General features: G+C 45.8%; 2 protein-coding genes across 3 annotated transcripts in view; one reads left to right on the forward strand and one right to left on the reverse strand.

Moving 5' to 3' along the window:
- The first annotated feature begins 1,059 nt into the window (after positions 1 to 1,059).
- POLR3GL (RNA polymerase III subunit GL) overlaps positions 1,060 to 19,224 on the forward strand; it is a 36,281-nt gene continuing 18,116 nt past the window's right edge. Inside the window, exons 1-7 of the mRNA XM_058042903.1 lie at positions 1,060 to 1,196; positions 2,196 to 2,325; positions 3,748 to 3,816; positions 3,927 to 3,983; positions 4,061 to 4,128; positions 5,441 to 5,554; positions 5,636 to 5,860. Coding sequence (XP_057898886.1) covers positions 1,077 to 1,196; positions 2,196 to 2,325; positions 3,748 to 3,816; positions 3,927 to 3,983; positions 4,061 to 4,128; positions 5,441 to 5,554; positions 5,636 to 5,722 — 645 coding nt within the window. The 5' untranslated portion in view covers positions 1,060 to 1,076 and the 3' untranslated portion in view covers positions 5,723 to 5,860. The remainder of the gene's footprint in view (positions 1,197 to 2,195; positions 2,326 to 3,747; positions 3,817 to 3,926; positions 3,984 to 4,060; positions 4,129 to 5,440; positions 5,555 to 5,635; positions 5,861 to 19,224) is intronic.
- Positions 10,114 to 13,340, reverse strand: TXNIP (thioredoxin interacting protein). 2 transcript variants are annotated; one of them, XM_058042813.1, is made up of 8 exons: positions 12,886 to 13,340; positions 12,273 to 12,345; positions 12,014 to 12,161; positions 11,641 to 11,743; positions 11,296 to 11,552; positions 11,048 to 11,204; positions 10,806 to 10,954; positions 10,114 to 10,712 (listed from the first exon to the last, which is right to left on the reverse strand). In XM_058042813.1, the coding sequence occupies exons 1-8, from the start codon at positions 13,133 to 13,135 to the stop codon at positions 10,656 to 10,658; spliced, it is 1,194 nt and encodes a 397-aa protein (XP_057898796.1). In that variant the 5' UTR covers positions 13,136 to 13,340; the 3' UTR covers positions 10,114 to 10,655. The 2 variants fall into 2 exon arrangements, with proteins under 2 accessions (XP_057898796.1, XP_057898795.1); XM_058042812.1 differs by having other exon boundaries at positions 10,114 to 10,954.

Below are 19,224 nucleotides of genomic sequence, written 5' to 3' on the forward strand. Positions count from 1 at the left end.
GAGCACGAGGGGACACCGGGACCGGGGTACGAGGGGATATCGGGACCGGGACCGGGGTACGAGGGGATACCGGGAGCAGGAGGGCCACCGGGAGCACCCAGGAACGGGGATGGAGACGGAGACCGAGCCCGGGAGCCACCGGGGGAGGCCATCGGGACTGGGTGGTGCACAGAGACAGGGTACCGGGACAAGGATGGGGATCGGGGACCAGGGGGGCACCGGGACTGGGGTCAGCACCGGCAGCAGCTTTGGGGAGGGGGAAGAAACGACACCGGGGAGCGCCGGGACCGAGAACGGGGGGGAACCGGGACGGGGGATAACCATGCCCGGGGGGAACAACCGGGACCGGGACCGAGAGTGAGTGAAAGAGGCACCGGGACCGGACCGAGGGGCGAACCGAGCTGGGCAGCGGCACGTGGGGCATCACCGGCACCGGGCAGAACGGCGATGCCAAGGGGTCTCCTTGGGGACATTGGGGTCCCTGTCCCCTCCTTGGGGACATTGGAGGGACATTGAGGTCCCTGTTCCCTCCTTGGGGACATTGGGGTGACACTGAGGTCCCTGTCCCCTCCTTGGGGACATTGGGGTGACATTGGGGTCCCTGTCCCCCCTTGGGGACACTGGGGGGACATTGGGGTCCCTGTCCCCTCCTTGGGGACATTGGGGTGACATTGGGGTCCCTGTCCCCTCCTTGGGGACACTGGGGGGACATTGGGGTCCCTGTTCCCTCCTTGGGGACACTGGGGGGACATTGAGGTCCTTGTTCCCCCCTTGGGGACATTGGGGTGACACTGAGGTCCCTGTCCCCTCCTTGGGGACATTGGGGTGACATTGGGGTCCCTGTCCCCTCCTTGGGGACATTGGGGTGACATTGGGGTCCCTTTTTCCTCCCCTTGTGGACATTGGGGTCCACCTTGTCCTGTCATTCCCTTTGTCACCACCAGGCGGCGCCACTGCTCCACGCCCGGCGGGACCCCCTCCAAACTTTGGGGCTTTTTTTTTGGGTGGATTTTATGTGAATTTAAAAATATTTCTGGTACTTCTGGCTCAGCTTTTGCTGCTTTTTGCCCAGGGCCATGGCGGGCCGGGGCCGCGGCCGGGGCCGGGGGCAGATGACGTTTAACGTGGAGGCCGTGGGCATCGGCAAGGGGGACGCGCTGCCGCCGCCCACCCTGCAGCCAGCGCCGCTCTTCCCGGTGAGCCCTCCGGTAACGCGGGCCCCGGGGGGAAAACGCCCATCAGTTGGTTTTAAAATTGGAAAAGTTTAATTGGAAAAAAATTATTATTATTATTATTATTATTATTATTATTATTATTATTATTATTATTATTATTATTATTATTATTATTATTATATTAACATTAACATTAACATTGATATTAATATTGTAATAATTATATTAGTATATATTATTACAAATAATATATACACTAATATATATATCTAATATATACTAATATATATAATCTAATATATATTAGTATATATATTATTAGTAATAATAAATACTCGCAAATACTGATGATCAATTATATAAGAGTATAATGATATAATAGTACAATAAATAATAATGTAATACTGATAAAGAATAATAAAAATATTAAACAATATAGCAATAATAAATACTAATAATAATGATAATAAGTTCTATAATAGTATAATGATATTATAATACAAGAAATAATAATATAATAGTAATAAATACTACTAATGCATTATATAATAATATAGTAATATAATAAATAATGATATAACACTAATATATACTATTAATAAATAACAATGTAATGATATAATGATAATAATATTATTATATTGCTATAAAAATTGCAATATAATTGGAGTAATAAAAATTTGGATAATATTTGGTGTAATTTAGTATATTATATATATATACACACACTCATATATATACATTACATATGTATATATATGTATACATATATATGTATACATATACATATACATATACATATACATATACATATACATATACATATACATATACATATACATATACATACATATATATATGTACACATATATATGCATATATACACACACACACACATATATATATATATATATAAAACATAGAACATGCTAATTAAGCAAATCATAACTCGCGTGACATTAATTTCAATATTTGCCAAAAAGCAATGATAAAATATCCGTTTTTCCCCCGGTCCCGCAGGCTCTGGAGCGCCGCGCGGCGCCGCTGCCCGGCGGCGAGGAGGGCGAGTACATGCTGGCCCTGAAGCAGGAGCTGCGCCGGGCCATGAAGGGGCTCCCGTACTTTGTCAAACCGGGGGCGCCCCGCAGAGGTACCGGCACCACCGGCACCGGGCTCAGCCTCCGGTGTGCCCTGGGGCAGGGACGGGGCTCGTCCCGGTGTGCTCCAGAACTCTCTTGCAGTACCCAGCCCCATCGTTTTATCCCCCCGTTATATTCCCCCCCATTTATCCCATTTCGTTGCCCCGTTATTTATCCCCCCATTTTATTCCCCCTCATTTTAATCCCGTTATTTATCCCCTCCCTTTTATCCCCTCGTTGTATTCCTCCCATTATTTATCCCCCTCATTTTATCCCTCCTGTTTTCTTCCTCCCCATTTTATTCCCTGTTTTATCCCCCCCCGTTTTATCCCCTCATTTTATTCCCATTATTTATCTCCGCCATTTTATTCTCCCCATTATTTATCCCCCTCATTTTATCCCCTTCATTTTATTGCCCCGTTTTATCCCCCCCATTGTATTCCTTCCATTTTTTATTCCCCCCATTTTATTCCCCCCATTCTCTTCCCCATTTTATCCCCCCATTTTTTATCCCCCCCATTTTATTCCCATTATTTATCTCCCCCATTTTATTCCCCCCATTTTATTCCCATTATTTATCTCCCCCCATTTTCTTCCCTCCCATTTAATTCCCATTATTTATGTCCCTCATTCTATTACCCCCATTTTATTTCCCCCGTCTTATTCCCCTCATTCTCTTCCCCATTTTATCCCCCCAATTTTATTCCCCCATTGTATCCCCCCATTATTTATTCCCATTTTTTATCCCCCTCATTTTATCCCCTCCCTCATTTTATTCCCATTTCATTCCCCCCAGCTGCACCACCTCATGCCATCATCCATCGGGGGTGGCTGTCCCCAGATCCCCCTGGAATGTCCCCAAATCCCCCCAGAGTGTCCCCAAATCCCCCAAAATGTCCCCAAACCCCCACAGAGTGTCCCCAAATCCCCCAGAGTGTCCCCAAATCCCCCAAAATGTCCCCAAATCCCCACAGAGTGTCCCCAAATCCCCAGAGTATCCCCAAATCCCCCAAAATGTCCCCAAACCCCCACAGAGTGTCCCCAAATCCCCCAAAATGTCCCCAAATCCCCACAGAGTGTCCCCAAATCCCCCAAAATGTCCCCAAATCCCCCAAAATCTCCCCAAATCCCCCAAAATGTCCCCAAATCCCCCCAGAGTGTCCCCAAATCCCCCAAAATGTCCCCAAATCCCCACAGAGTGTCCCCAAATCCCCCAAAATGTCCCCAAACCCCCACAGAGTGTCCCTAAATCCCCCAAAATGTCCCCAAACCCCCACAGAGTGTCCCCAAATCCCCCAAAATGTCCCCAAATCCCCACAGAGTGTCCCCAAATCCCCCAAAATGTCCCCAAATCCCCACAGAGTGTCCCCAAACACCCACAGAGTGTCCCCAAATCCCCTAAAATGCCCCCAAATCCCCGCGTGCCCCCGCAGACATCGAGCGCTACTCGGACAAGTACCAGCTCTCCAGCCCCGTGGACAACGCCATCGACTGGAACCCAGGTGGGTGACACAGGAGGGGACACAGAGGGGTCCTGGGGGGCACGTGGGGTTTTTTTGGGGTCCCCCCAACCCCAGTTTTTCCCCCCCTTTGCCCAATTTTGTCCCCCCAGACTGGCGGCGGCTCCCGCGGGAGCTGAAGATCCGCGTGCGGCGGCTGCGCAAAGCCCGTGAGTGACCCCGCCCTGTCCCCCCCTATGTGTCCCCATTGTCCCCAGGGGGGTGACAGTGTCCTGTGCCCCCCCAGGGACCCCCGGGCCTGTCCCCAAGCAGCAGGTGGCACTGGACAAGGAGGAGGCCATTAAGAAGCTGGAGGTACGGAGGGGAAGCTGGCGGTGGTTGGGTTGGCAGGGATGAGGGATCTGACTCCGGGCTCTCAGAGGGCTGATTTATTTCATAATAAATTTATAATGCTTTATAATGCAATTTATAATACTCTATGATGCTATGTAATACTATATAAATTTACAATTTACATTAATAAATTTACATTACTTTATAATGCTATATTGTATTTAAAAATACTATAGTACACTATACTATACTATACTATGTTCTCAGAAGGCTAATTTAATAATTTATAATACTACATTATATTTAAAAATGCTATTTATTCCTTTATAATACTATATTCTATTTAAAATGTTACTTATTACTTTATTATACTATTTATTACTTTATTGTACTGTATTATATTGAAAAATGCTAGTTTTTTATTTATTATACTGTATTCTATTTTAAAATGCTATTTATTACTTTTCAGTACTACATTATATTTAAAAATACCATTTATTTCTTTATAATACTATACTATATTTTAAAATACTGTTTATTACTTTATAATACTATATTTTATTTTAAAATGCTATACTATGCTATAGTGTGTTCTCAGAAGGCTAATTTATTACTTTTTATAATTTATATGTTTTATATACAGTGTTATTTAATATATAGTATTAATAAATATCTATTTAATATATAGTATTATGCATACTATAGTATATATAATATATACTGTAATATTATATATTATAGTACATACTAATATACTATATAATATTAATGCAATATAGTTATTAATATATCTGTTATTAATTATTATATATTATATATTATATATTATGTATTATATATTATGTATTATATATTATATATTAATCCTATATATAACAATATATAATATTATTTATAATACTATCTTGTATTTTAAAATGCTATACTATACTAAAGAATACAGAAAAGATACTTACTGAAAAGTAAGTAAGAAAATAGAATAATGAAAAGATAAGAAGATAATAATGAAAAAAAGATAAAATATAATAATGAAAAAATATTAATAAAAAACTTGTGACTCTTTCTAGAGTCTTGACACATTTTGGCACTGATTGGCCAATTAGTAAAAACAACTCACAGCAGAATCAAACAGTCCAAACTTCTTCCACATGAGCAAAACACAGGAGAAGCAAATGAGATCAGAATTGTTTTCCTTTTTCTGAGGTTTCTCAGCTTGCCGGGAGAGAAATCCTGGGATTTTTTCAGGGAAAGTCGAAGGGATTTTTCCAGAAAATGTGAATTCCACAGGGGGTGGCCCCAGTGGGTGCATTTGGGGTTTTTTTTGTCCCCTCAGAGCCTGGAGAAGAAGGAGGAGGAGGTGACATCCGAGGAGGAGGAGGAGAAGGAGGAGGAAGAAGAGGGAAAGGAGGAGGAGGAGGAGGAGTACGACGAGGAGGAGCACGAGGAGGTGACAGAGGGGGCACCTGGGCGGGTTGGTGGGTGCTCAGGGCGTCCCCAGGTGCCACCCGTGCCCCCTTTGTCCCCTCAGGAGACCGACTACGTGCTGTCCTACTTCGACAACGGCGAGAGCTTCGGGCCCGACAGCGACGACAACGGCGACGAGGCCGTGTACTGACCCCAGAAGGGGCATTGAACCCCAAAAATGGGTACTGACCCCAAAAATGGGCACCCCAAAAGGGGTACTGACCCCAAAAGGGGCATTGAGCCCAAAATGGGCACCCCAAAATGGGCACTGACCCCAAAAATGGGCACTGTCCCACAGCCCTGGCATAGCAGGGGTACCCTCACCTCCCCAGGGGACATCCTGATATCCCTTGGGGACATTGGGGTGACATTGGGGTCCCTGTTATCCCCTTGGGCACATTGTGGTGACATTGGGGACACTGAGGTGACATTGGGGTCCCCATTTTCCCCTTGGGGACGTTGTGGTGACATTGGGGTCCCCTTGGGGACATTGAGGTTCCCCTAAGGACATTGTGGTGACACTGGGGTCCCTGTTATCCCTTGGGGACATTGTGGTGACATTGGGGTCCCTGTCCCCTCTTTGGGGACATTAGGGTGACATTGGGGTCCCTGTTCCCCCCTTGGGGGCATTGGGGGGACATTGGGGTGACATTGGGGTCCCCCTGGGGACATTGTGGTGACATTGGGGTCCCTGTTATCCCCTTGGGGACATTGGGGTGACATTGGGGTCCCCCTGGGGACGTTGTGGTGACATTGGGGTCCCCCTGGGGACATTGTGGTCACATTGGGGACACTGGGGGTGACATTGGGGTCCCCTTGGGGACATTGGGGTGCATTTGGGTCCCTATTTCCCCCTTGGTGACATTGGGGGGGGACATTGAGGTCCACATTCCCCCCTTGGGGACATTGGGGGGACATTGGGGTCCCTGTCCCCTCCTTTGGGACATTGTGGTGACATTGGGGTCCCCATTTTCCCCTTGGGGACATTGGGGTCCCCCTTGTCCTGTCATTCCCTTTGTCACCACCAGGTGGCGCCGGCGCTCCAGGCCCGGGGTGGGGGGGGCGGGACCCCCTCAAATTTTGGGGCTTTTTTGGGTGAATTTAAAAATATTTTTGGTATTTCTGGCTCAGCTTTTGGTGTTTTATAGCACGGGGGGGGGTTGGATAAGGGGGTTACCAGAGGCTAAGAGGAATTAAAATGGGGAAAAGACTTTTGGGGGGGCCTGAAATGTGATTTTTTTTTTTTGAGGTGGAAAATGTGTTTGTATAAAGAAGGAAAAGATATTTTAGAAAGAAAAGTTTTGTGGGGAGGGGAAGGTGGTTTTTTTTCGGGTGGAAAAAATGGCTTTTGAAAAACAAAATCTTGTTTGAAAAAAACCACAAAAAGTTTTTTTAATGGGAAAACTATTTTTTGGGGTGGCGAGGTGGATTTTTGGGGAGTTAAAGTGTAATTTTGGGGAGGAAAATGTAACTTCTTGTAGGTCAAGATGTCTTTTTTTTGGGGAAAAAATGTATTTTTGGGGAAGGAAAAATATGTTTTGGGTGGAATGTGCGTTTTTGAGGGAGGAAACTTTGGTTTATTGTGGACATTTTGGAGGGGCAAGGTGTATTTTTAAATAATATTTTAGGGTTTTAGGTGATAAGGTGGATTTTGGGGGAGGAAAAAGCAATATTTTTTTTTTCAGGGATGACTTTTTGGAGTGAGAAAATGTGGATTTTTTTGGGGAGGAAGAGACATTATTGGTGGGGGGACAGAGATTTTTTTTGAGGGGGGATATTTTGAATGGGGATGAATATTTTGGGGTGAGGGTGAGGAGTTTTGGGGAAGTTCAGTGTGGGTTTTTTCGCAGGAAGGGGCGGTTTTGTCTCACCCTGGGGTTTGTTTGTGCCTCAGGGCTGCTCACACCACCGTCACATGCTCCAGTTCCTGTTTGTGGCCACCAACATTCCAGCCGTTCTCAACTTCCAAACCATTTTTATTCTCCTTTTTTTTTTTTTTCCTTTTTTCCAAGGAAAAATCTTGAATTTTGGGGGGTGGGATTTGTCCCCCTAAGCCTGGAGAAGGATTTGGGGGTTGAGGAAAGCACCCCAAATCCTTTGGGTTTTGTCATCCCCCATCTCCGTGCCTCAGTTTCCCCATTTTCTGAGGGTCCCTGCTCCCAGTTTAACCCAGTTTGGAAATTCCCAAAAACCCCAAAAAAAACCCAAAAAAACCCCAGAATTTCAGGCTGAACCCCCAGAGCTGCCCTGGCACCCCCAGGAATAATGAGGGAGGTTTATGGCCTTAATTGGTTTAATTAGGGCTGTAAAATGGGGAGGGGGGGGGCAGAGTTCAGCCCCTGGGGTGGAGCATTTTCGGGGGGGGAAAAAACAACAATTTTAAGGGTAAAATCAACAATTTTAGGGGGAAATATCAACAGTTTTAGGGGGAAAAATCAACAATTTTAGGAAGGAAAATCAACAATTTTATGGGGGGGGAAATGGACAGATTTGGGGGGGGGGAAATCGACAATTTTAGGTGGGGAAAAATCAACAGTTTTAGGGGGGGAAATGAACAATTTTATGAGGGGGGAAATCCACAAATTTGGGGGGGGAAAATCAACAATTTTAGGGGGAAATGAACAATTTTATGGGGGGGAAATTGAAAAATTTCAGGGGGGGGGAATCAACAATTTCAGGGGGAAAAATCAACAATTTTAAGGGGGAAAACCAACAATTTTAGAGGGGAAAATCATCAATTCCAGGGGGAAAAATCAAGAGTTTTAGGTGGGGAAAATCAACAATTTTAAGGGAAAAACGAACAGTTTTAGGGGAGGAAAATGAACAATTTTTAAGGGGAAAATCAACAATTCCTGGAGGGAAAAAATCCAATCTTTTAGGGGGGAAAATCAACAAATTCAGGGGGTGGGGTGGCCAGTATGGGAGTGGGGTGTCTCCCTAATTTTTTGGGGGGCTGTGGGAGTTTCTCCCTAATTTTTTGGGGTTTTTTTGGGTGCTGTTTCTCTATTTTTTGGTGCTGTCTGTGCCTCCCTTTTCCCTCAGCCCAGCCCATCTGGCCCAGGGCAGGGTGACCTTTTCCCTCCTTGGCCGTTGTCCAAAATGGCTCAAATTCCATTAAAAAAAAAAAAAAAATTAAAAAACGGGGGGAGGAGGAGGGGCCAGCCCAGCGATTTTGGGGGGGCTCCAAGTGGGAGAGAGGGTGGGGAGCCGAGCCAAGGTCGTGGCCTTGTTTTTTGGGACAGCGGGACCTTTCACCCACATCCCAAAAACTGAGCCCGGGGTGCTGCTCCAGCAGCAGGGCCAAAAAAAGGCTGGAAAATCGGGAATGCTGCCCTGCCTGCCTCAGTTTCCCCCGCTCCGTTTCCCGACCCCCTCCGTGCCTCAGTTTCCCTTCTTTGGGCTGGTTTTTTTCTGCTCAGATTTTTTTGCCTTTTTTTTTTCCCCCTGGAAAAACCAGGAAAACCCCAGAAAAAAGGGCAGGAAAAGCAGTTTGTGCCTCAGTTTCCCCACTCTGTTTCCATCTCTCCGTGCCTCAGTTTCCCTTCTTTGGGCTGGTTTTTTTCTGCTCAGATTTTTTGCCTTTTTTTTTTCCCCTGGAAAAACAAGGAAAACCCCAGAAAAAAAGGCAGGAAAAGCAGTTTGTGCCTCAGTTTCCCCACTCTGTTATTACATCTGTGCCTCAGTTTCCCTTCCTTGTGTTATTTTTTTTGCTCAGCTTTTTTGCTTTATTTCCCCATGGCAAAATCAGGAAAACCTCCCAGAAACCCTCCAGAAAAAAAGAAAAGCAATTCATGCCTCAGTTTCCCCACTCTATTTCCATCTCTCTGTGCCTGTGCCTCAGTTTCCCTCCTTTTATTATTATTTTTTTTTGCTCAGCTTTTTTTTGCTTTTTTCCCCCTGGAAAAATCAGTAAAACCCCAGAACCCCCTGCAGAAAAAAAAGCAGGAAAAGCAGCTCCTGCCTCAGTTTCCCCACTCAGCCCAATTTTAATCTCTCTTTGCCTCAGTTTCCCTTCTTTGCATTATTTTTTTTGCTCAGCTTTTTTGCTTTTTTTTTTCCTCCTGAAAAGAACAGGAAACCACCCCAGAGCTGCTCTCAGAAAAAAATAAAAAAAAAAGGAAAAGCAGTTCCTGCCTCAGTTTCCCCACTCTGCACCCCCAGCTTGTTTCAATCTCTCTGTGCCTCAGTTTCCCTCCTTTTGTTCCTTTTTTCTCCTCAGCTTTTTTGCTTTTTTTTCCCCCTGGAAAAACCAGGAAAACCCCAGAAAAAAAAAAAAAGCAGGAATACTCCCCTGCCTCAGTTTCCCCACTCTGCCTGTTTCCATCTCTCCGTGCTTCAGTTTCCCTTCTTTACACCATTTTTCTGCTCAGCTTTTTTGCTTTTTTTCTCTCCTGGAAAAACCAGGGAACTCCCCCAGGGCTGCTCCCAGAAAACCCCCCCAAAAAAAACCCCAAAAATTGAGAAAATAATTTATTTGTATCCCAATTCCAAGGGGGTTCCTGCCATCCTCCCACCCCCCGAGACACACAGCAGACAACAGAATAACTTCATTTATTTATTACAACTTTATTACAAACTTTGCCCCCCAGGGGCTGCGAAAAAAAAAGTACAAAATTTGCATTTTTGTGCTTCCCACCCCTCCCCGATACACTATGTACAAAAACCAGAGTACAAAAGGTCGTGACACCGACTCTGTGTCGCGACAGGACGGATGCACGATGTCACAGCGCCCCCTCCTCCCCTCGGCGGGAGCGCCCAGAGTCACGAAATGAGGCTGGAATTAATTAAAAACCACAACTCCCTGCCTGTCCCCATCACGACAGGACCAGCACCGCGCCAGCCGAGATCTCCCAGCTGGATCTGCTTTGTCTCCCCACAGTTCCTTGAGGGGTTTTCTGTCCCTCCAGATTTGAGGTGGGGAACGCAGGAATTCCTCGGGAACGATTCCTGGGAGCGCAGCAACTCCCGGGGCTGCAGGAACTCCTCGGGAACTGCAGGAATTTGCAGCAGCTCCTCAGGAATGTGACATTTTTTCCCTTTTCCAGACGTGCTGTGCAGTCAGAGCCCGGGTGTGGGTGCGGAGCTCACTGGACGATGTTGTTGTTGGTGTTGTTGTTGTTGTTGGACACGCAGGGATCCACCTGCGAGCAGCGGGAGGGTGAGGAGCCTGCACAGGTGAGGAGCCCATCGGCCCCACCCGGCCCCGGCTGCCCCGGCGCCGCTGCCGCGCTCACCTCCGTGTAGGTGGGGGGCGGCATGAACTTGAACTCGGGCGCGTACATGAAGATGGGGCTGTCGAAGCCGTCGGGATCGTCCAGCAGGGGCGTGGTGGGGCTCTCCAGGCGGTGATCCTCGGGCACGATGTCCAGGTAGCACGGGGGAGCTGCGGGGAGGCAGGGAAAGGCTGATGAGCTCGGCTGGGACATCACAGAGGGGTTCCATGCACCCCAGCCTGGGCACATCCCACCCCGCTCACCCTCGGGAGCGTCGGGCAGGTTCAGGTCCACCCAGCTCATCTCGGAACTGGTCTGACTGGCCATGCTGGAGCTGCGGCTGCCGATGCCGGAGCGGCTCCCGATCACCAGGGGCAGCTCCAGGATGATCTTCTTGGAGCCCGGGACGCTGACGTAAATCTGAAACAAAAAAACCCCCAAACTCAGACACCTGTAGCACAAACCCCAGAACGACAAAAAAAAACCCGAAATGAAGAAAATGACAACTCACCTGCAGGAAGTATTCCACCCTGAGGATGTTGCAGCCCAGGATGGAAGGCTTCAGCTTCCTCACGCGGATGGTTTTGCCCCGCCACGACTCGGAGGTGCCCGAGATGATGTGGTTGCCACGGACGCAGGAGAGCTTCTGGGAGAACACCTTGGTCTGCCCGTTGGCCAGGTAGGTGTGCTTGGCCACGATGGCGGCCTTGGGCACCACGATGCGCGAGCAGGTGTTCTCAAAGTCGGCGTTGATGCAGATCTCGTCGCCTGCCAGGGGAATGACCAATTGTTAAAGGTGTTTGGGGTTTCCCTGAGGTTCCCCCCACTGCAGCTCCCTGTTCCCAGCAATCCTCACCTTCACAGAAGCCCTTCCTGTCGATCTGGGCGCTGACAGACACGCGGCCATCGGGGATGAACATGCACGACACTTTCTTCTCCTTTTTGGCTGCAACTGGAGACTGTGGGGAGAGAGGGAACAGTCAAACACTGGCCCCATCTTGTTCTTCCAACCCTTCCTTCCTCCTTTTCTTCCTTCCCCTTTTTGCAGCCGAGCCTCGAATTCCCCTGGAGCGCCCAACACGCCCCACCCGGTGTCAGTTTCTGGAATTATCCACACCTCCTTAATCCCACCCTTAATCCCGCTCAGATCTGATTAAAGCCACCACGGGCTTGGGCTGACCCTCCCCAAGGGCTTTTCTCGCCAGCTCTGAGAGAGACAAGGGGCTCACCAGCAGTTCTGGGGTGTTCACGTCCACAGGATCCATCACCTCGAAGCGTTTCTTGATCAGCTGAGCGGGGCAGGACGGGCGCTCCAGAGACGCCTGCACCCAGTAATCCACAGAGCCGTACTTGCCCTTGAACGTGGTGCCCAGCGGCCTGGAGACAAACAGGGGGTCACTCCAGAGCCAAAACACGGCTTTTCCAGTTTGATTCCAGTTTAATTCCAGTCTGATTCAACCCCAGCGGCAGCTGCTGCCTCGTACTCACCCCTGGGGCAGCTCGAAGCCGAATTTGTACTCGTACTTGTTGCCAGGTCTCAGGATGACTGAGCCGTCGTCATCTGGAGGAGGGAAAGGGCAGGGAAATCATCAGGGTGATCCCGAGCTCCGAGGGTGTTGGCCAACATCCGTGCACACCCCGGGAACCCCGTGTTCTCTGCCCGCACCTCACCAACACCCCGGGGCAGAGCTGAGCGTCCCGCAGGCTCCACCCCAGCTCCAGTTTCCCCTTTATCTCCCAGCTCCAGCCCCAGGGTGTGATCCTGTGCCCGGCCCTGGCCGTGCCACCGGTGTTCCCAACCCCTGTGGAGTCAGAACACACCACAGCAGCCCCCCAGGCTCTGATTTTGTCCTTCAGCTCCCAAACTTCGACTTGGCTTGGCCAAGTTACTACGTTTTTCTAGATTTAGTTATTTTTCCCAAACTCCAGGCACACCACTAAGGCTGTGCTGGTGATCAAGGGTTCTGAGGGTGCCCTTCCCAAACTCCCTACCCCATCCAGCCTCACCACACCCCTTCTGTGACCAATCCCTAAACTGGGTTGGGTTTATAAACCAATATTCAAAGCCACCCTCACCACTTTTCCAGCCCCATGGCCTCACCTGTGGGCTGCTCCTCAAGGGCCAGCACGTCCTCGAAGCGCAGGTACTCCATCTCCTGCCGGCACTGGGCCGGGCCCTTGGCCCAGGTCACCCTGGCCACGCCACACGCCAGCACCTTGACGGCGGTGACACGGGTCACCTCGGCCACCTCCACCAGCACTCGCCCGGCCACCTTGTCCCCGCTGAAGTAAACCTTGTCGGGCTCGCTGAAGGCCACAGCGAAGTTCTTCACCTTCTTGAACATCACCATGGCTGGGGTAGGACGAGGAGGAACGGTTTGGTCAAGTAAAGGCTGCAGGGTTTTATCCCTGTAGGGCAACAAAATCCGCCCGAGGTTTAAAAAAAAAAAAAAAAAAAAGGAAAAGGAAAAAGGGAGCGAAGGCTTTGTTGAGAGAGACGCTGCGAAGTTCCCACAGGAGCTCCTTGCCCCGGGACCTCAGCGCTCTGAGGGAGCCGCTGCTGTCTCCGCCTTTTATAGGCTCGGGGTCCCCGCCCACCCCCGCCCGCGCCTGTTGCTCCCGGGGCCGCCACGCTGAGGGCGCGTGGCCGGGCGTGCTGCTCGCGTGATCAGCGCGCTGATTGGCTGCCGCTGCCTTGTTTACGGCAGCACTGACCAATCAGAGCAGCGCCCGGGGAGCGTGGACAGCGTGTGAAGGAAAGCAGCGCGTGTTCAGCGGGGGCGGGACGGACGGGGGTGGAGTGACAGCTCGGGGGACCAATGGGGAGCGAGGATGGGCGGCGGCTCTGGCCAATGGCGAGCGCGGAACACGATGTAATGTTCCCAGGGTGGGGGGGGCACAGGGGTGTTGTTCCCAGTTTGGGACAGGCCGCGTTGTACTGGGAGCACTGGGAGCGGCCCTGACGGGCCCTGAGGGGTGGGGAGCCTTCACCTCCTTCCTCAGAATCCTACCCCCAACCCAGGGTGTGAGAAATGAAATCTGGGGGCGCCTCCATTGCCCTCCCTCAGCCCCCCCAGTGAACTCTCCCCTATTAATTTGGGTTAATTAGGGCAGATTTGGGGTACGGATGAAACTGGGGTGACTCATTTGGGCAGGATTTTCCCTTTTCTGCTGCTTCCATCCCCTGGAATCCTTCAGCTACTTCTGAGGGGTTCCCTCACCACCTGGGGGGGTGTTTTCACACCCCCCCTGCACACATTCCCCCCTCATTATTTGGGGTAAATAAGGGTGAATTTGGGGGTTCAGCATAAAAACCTGAATTTGGGGGTTCCCTCCCTCCTTCTGGTGTATTTTTTCCTCCTTCTGGTGTATTTTGGGGACTGTTCCCACCACCTCAGTGGTATTTTCACCACCCCCCCCTGCACACAGTCCCCTCTGTTATTTGGGGTAAATAAGGCTGAGTTTAGGGGTTCAGCATCAAATTTGGGGTTCCCAAATTTGGGGAATTTGAATCTGGGCTTCCCTCCCTGTTCCTGGTGTATTTCTGGGAGTGTTTTTTACTTCCCACTCCGCTTGGGGACACTTTTCCCCCAAAATATCCTTCACAAACATCAACCCAAGCTGCAGCAAACACTCAAACCAATTCCATAACCCTGTTTTCCAGCAGGAATTTGAGCACTAAAACGGAATTTCTCCTTCTTTCTAACCCCTCCAAAAGAGACTAATTTCTGAGAAACTATCAGATTTCCCTCCCCACATCAGCATCGCTCACTCCAGGACAAGAATTTGCTTTTTTCGCTTTTATTTTCCCCCAGTTTTTGGTGCTTTCCCACCTCAGGAAAACTCAAAGGAAGGAGGAGAACAACGTGCATGGAGCCCTGGCCCTGTTTTGAGCAGTAAAACAGAATTTCTCCTCCTTTCCAACCCCTCCAAATGAGACTCATTTCCCAGAAAATATCAGATTTCTCTCCCCACATCAGCACTGTTCACTCCAGGACAAGATTTTTCTCTTTTTCCTCTTTTTTTCCCCCCAGTTTTTGGTGTTTTCCCACCTCAGGAAAACGCGGAGGAAAGAGGAGAGCAATGTCCATGGAGCCCTGGCCCTGTTTTGAGCAATAAAACAGAATTTCTCCTCCTTCCCAACCCCTCCAAAGGAGACTTTGGTTTCTGAGAAACCATCACAATTCTCTCCCATGAACATTGCTCATTCTAGGACAGGAATTTTGATCTTTTTCCCTTTTATTTCCCCCAGTTTTTTGTGCTTTCCCACCTCAGGAAAATGCAGAGGGAGGAGGAGAACAATGTCCATGGAGCCCTGGCCCTGTTTTCCAGCAGGGATTTGAGCAGTAAAACAGAATTTCTTGTCCTTCCCAACCCCTCCAAAGGAAACTTTGGTTTCTGAGAAACTATCAGATTTCCCTCCCTACACCAGCATTACTCCACGACAAGAATTTGCTATTTTTCCTCTTTTTTTTCCCCCCAGTTTTGGTGCTTTCCCACCTCAGGAAAATGCAGAGGAATAACAATGTCCATGGAGCCCTGTCCCTGTTTTCCAGCAGGGATTTGAGCAATAAATCAGAATTTCACATTGAGCATTGCTCCACGACAACAATTTCCTCTTTTCCCCTTTATTTTTTTGCCCAGTTTTGGTCCTTTGCCAGCTCAGGAAGGAGAACAATGTCCATGGGGCGAGCCAGCGGTGGAAATAGGAGTGGCAGCCATTTCCAGGGAGGTTTTGTTGGGTTTTGTTGGGAGTTGTCCTTCAGGGTTGTTTGTCCCGCTGTTCCTGGCGCTTTTCCTGCCCTTCTTCCCCCCGGAGTTAATTCACACCTGATCGTATAAACCGATAAAGCTCCGGATAAAGCCCGGGGCATAAACTGCCCTCCTGCCAAGCCACAGGACACAATTCCACCTTGAGAGGGAATTAATTATTCCTTGCTTGGTGCACAGTGGAGGGAATTCAGCTTTTTCACTCTGGTCCATGTTGTCTCCCACTAGGAAAAAAATGATGGGTTCATGGGGAATTAGGGATTTATAATTATAATTAAATTATAATTATAATTTATATAAATATATAAATATAAAGAATGTATTTCTATTATATGTGTATATATTTCTTTCTATAGTATATGTTAATATATTATATATTTACATTTATCTGTATTCATTTATATTTGGAATGTAAATATATAATATATTTATACTATCTGTTTATCTATTTATCTATTTATATAATACTATTCATATATTTTAAATATATTAATATAGTGATACAATGTATTAATATATTGATATATTAATATAATATATTAATACATTGATCGAATACATTTAGTATATTAATATGTATTAATTATATACAATATTATTATATTATATTATATTATATTATATTATATTATATTATATTATATTATATTATATTATATTATATTATATTATATATGTCTATATTTATACTTTATCTATTTCTATAATATATTTCTATATTATGTAACAATAATTTATTTTTATAATATAAATATATAGAGTTTTATAATTAAAATATAAATATTTAGAGATTCATAATTATAATTATAATAATAATTTGGTGAAAGGTGGGGAGCTTTTTCCAGCCTTCCCTGCCAGGGGATATTTGAGCCCTCAGATCTCTGCCCCTGTTTATGCTCTCCCTCTCCAGTTCCCATCCCCTCAGACACATTCCAGCAGAGCCAAAGGGCCAGGGAACTCGTCAGTGAAATGATCCCGAGCACGTTCCACATCCCAAAAATCCTCCCCGAGCTCCTCCAGCCCCGTCAGTCAGTGCTGCCCTTTCCCCCCCTGCCCTCCATGCCGGGCAATTCCCTCGAGGGCCAGGATTGCTCCAGGAATTCTGCACGGATTTGGAGGAGGGTTGGGATTTTCACTTGGGAAAAGCCAATTTTCCAATATCAAAACCAAGAAAACCGGGAGAGGAATCACCAGGGCAGGGACAACCTCCTGCTCCCACTAAAATTTTATTTGAAGCATTCACTTCCCTCCAAGCTGTTACTTGTAAAAAGCCAATTTTCCCAATATCAAATCTCCTTCAAAACCAAGAAAATCAGGAGAGGAATCCCCAGCAGTTCTGGGCATGGACTATCTCCTGCCACCACTAAATTTAAGGCACTAAAATGTTATTTAAGGCATTTATCCCCATCCCATGGGCTCAGAGGTTCCCCAGGTGGATGGATGGGCAGAATGACAGAATCCATAATTTTTCCTGGAGCTTTTAAATAGAGAAAAGAGAATTCCAGGCCATTGTGACTCACTTATCCCTCCATCCCATGGCAATCTGGAATTCCCTCAAGGGTCAGGATTGCTCCAGGAATTCTGGAAGGATTTGGGTTGGGGTGTCAGGATTTTCACTCGGTAAAAAACCAATTTTCTCAATATCAAACCCAAGAAAATCAGGAGAGGGAAATCAAGAAAATCAGGGCAGGGACAACCAAGAAAACCAGGGGAGGAATCACCAGGGCAGGGACAGCCTCCTGCTCCCACTAAAATTTGATTTAACTCTTTAACACCCCTCCCATAGGCTCAGAGGTTCCCCAGGTGGATGGATGGGCAGAATAGCTGAATCCATAATTTTTTCCTGGAGCTTTTAAATAGAGAAAAGAGAATTCCAGGCCACTGTGAGTCACTCAGCCTGGGAATAACCCACTTCCAAAGCCACAGGGGCAGAAAATGAACCCTGAGGTGACTCAGCCAGGGGAAGGAATTGGGCACGGCTCAGACTTGTTTTTGCCAGCACAGCCCTCTGGTGCTGATAAGATCCGTGGGGCCTTTTTTTTTTCTGCTGCTGATAAGATCCTGTGCTTTTTTCTGCGCCAGGTTATCAGGGTTGGTTGCCAGGAGCTCCTGGGGCAGCCTGGCCTTTGTCCTTGCTATAAAAAAAAGCAGAATTCCGTCTGGATCGGTTGGAGAGAGGAGGATTCTTGCGGCCCTGCAGCCTCTCTGGGATGTTTATTCCATTTTTCTCACCTTATATGGTCCCTTCCAGCATATTCCAGACTGGGAAAGGGGGGGAGAGAGGAGCAGGGAGGGATCCAGAGTGGTTGGAGCAGGGGACAGAGTGTGCAGCTGGGAGCTGGGGTGGAAAAAGCATTTCCTCTGCTTGTTTGTGCATGGGGAACACTGGGAACGGAGCCCAGCTGGGGAAAAAAAAAAGGACTCTGGAACTGGGTTGGCTCCTGGAAAGCAGCTGCTTGTCCCACAATAATAAATATATATTTTATAATATATTATATATTTATACATTACATAAAAATATAAATATAATATAAATATAATATATAAATATAGACAAATATGATATAAATATATTATTTATATTATTTATATATTTATGTATAAATACATAAAAATTATATTTATATGTTGTATATTATATTTATTTAATTTATTACTTTCATTATATATATTATATATTATATATTATATATTATATATTATATATTATATATTATATATTATATATTATATATTATATATTATATATTATATATTATATATATTATGTTATCTATTATATAATGTATTATAGAATGTATATTTATATATTATAATATATTTTATTTCTTATAATATATTTATTATATATAAAGTATATATAAAGTATATATATAAAAAGTATGTATATGTATATATATATATGCACACTTTATATATATACTTTATATATATGTATGCACTTTTTATATATTTATTTATTTCTATATTATTTATATATTTATATATTTGTATATTTATATATATAGTGGGAAATAAATTTATAGCCCAAGAAGAAACCCAAAGCCTTGCAGAAAACTGACATGCAGAAACCTGAAAATGAGAAATACTGACTTAGAAATACCATAAAATAAAATGAACATTGTTAAGGAAAGAATTGAACTGAAAAGAAGTTTAGATACTTTTAAAAAATAGAGCTATAAAAATACACTATAATACTTTAAAAAAATAGAACTTTAAAAATACATTATAATAAACCCCACTAAGAGTAATTTTAAATTATTAGCTTTAAAGCATGTACAACATAGTGTAACAGCAACTAATAAAACAAAACCCATTTATAACATATTATAATTAAAAATAGTTAACTTCTAATTGTAATAACATAAATTATAACATCTATTTTGGTAACATTTATTTCTATTATTTTATGACATTCATTTCTATTTTTATAACATTTATTTCTATTCTATTTATTATTTATAACATTTGCCTGCTTCTATAACGTTTCTTTTTAATATCTAATTATAACTCTCTATTGTCTCACCCTTCTCATAACACTAAAAATAAAACCAAAATTTTTAAAACGCCTCTCAGTTGCCCCAAACCCTAAGTAAAAAAAAAAGAAAAAATTTCCCCAAAATTCCCTTTTTTTTATTTTTTTGCTGTTTTGTTCCTAGCAGAGGATTTT

The sequence above is a fragment of the Melospiza georgiana genome, chromosome 33 (assembly GCF_028018845.1).
Source record: "Melospiza georgiana isolate bMelGeo1 chromosome 33, bMelGeo1.pri, whole genome shotgun sequence".
In the NCBI taxonomy this organism is placed as follows: domain Eukaryota; kingdom Metazoa; phylum Chordata; class Aves; order Passeriformes; family Passerellidae; genus Melospiza; species Melospiza georgiana.

What these genes read in the sequence shown, in the direction of transcription:
- TXNIP (XM_058042812.1), bottom strand. Translation starts at nt 13,135, where the DNA reads ATGGTGATGTTCAAGAAGGTGAAGAACTTCGCTGTGGCCTTCAGCGAG. An exon ending in CCTTGAGGAGCAGCCCACAG is followed by an intron (nt 12,346 to 12,885) that starts GTGAGGCCATGG and finishes TCCCTCCTCCAG; the next exon opens with ATGACGACGGCTCAGTCATC. An exon ending in TGAACACCCCAGAACTGCTG is followed by an intron (nt 11,744 to 12,013) that starts GTGAGCCCCTTG and finishes CTCTCCCCACAG; the next exon opens with TCTCCAGTTGCAGCCAAAAA.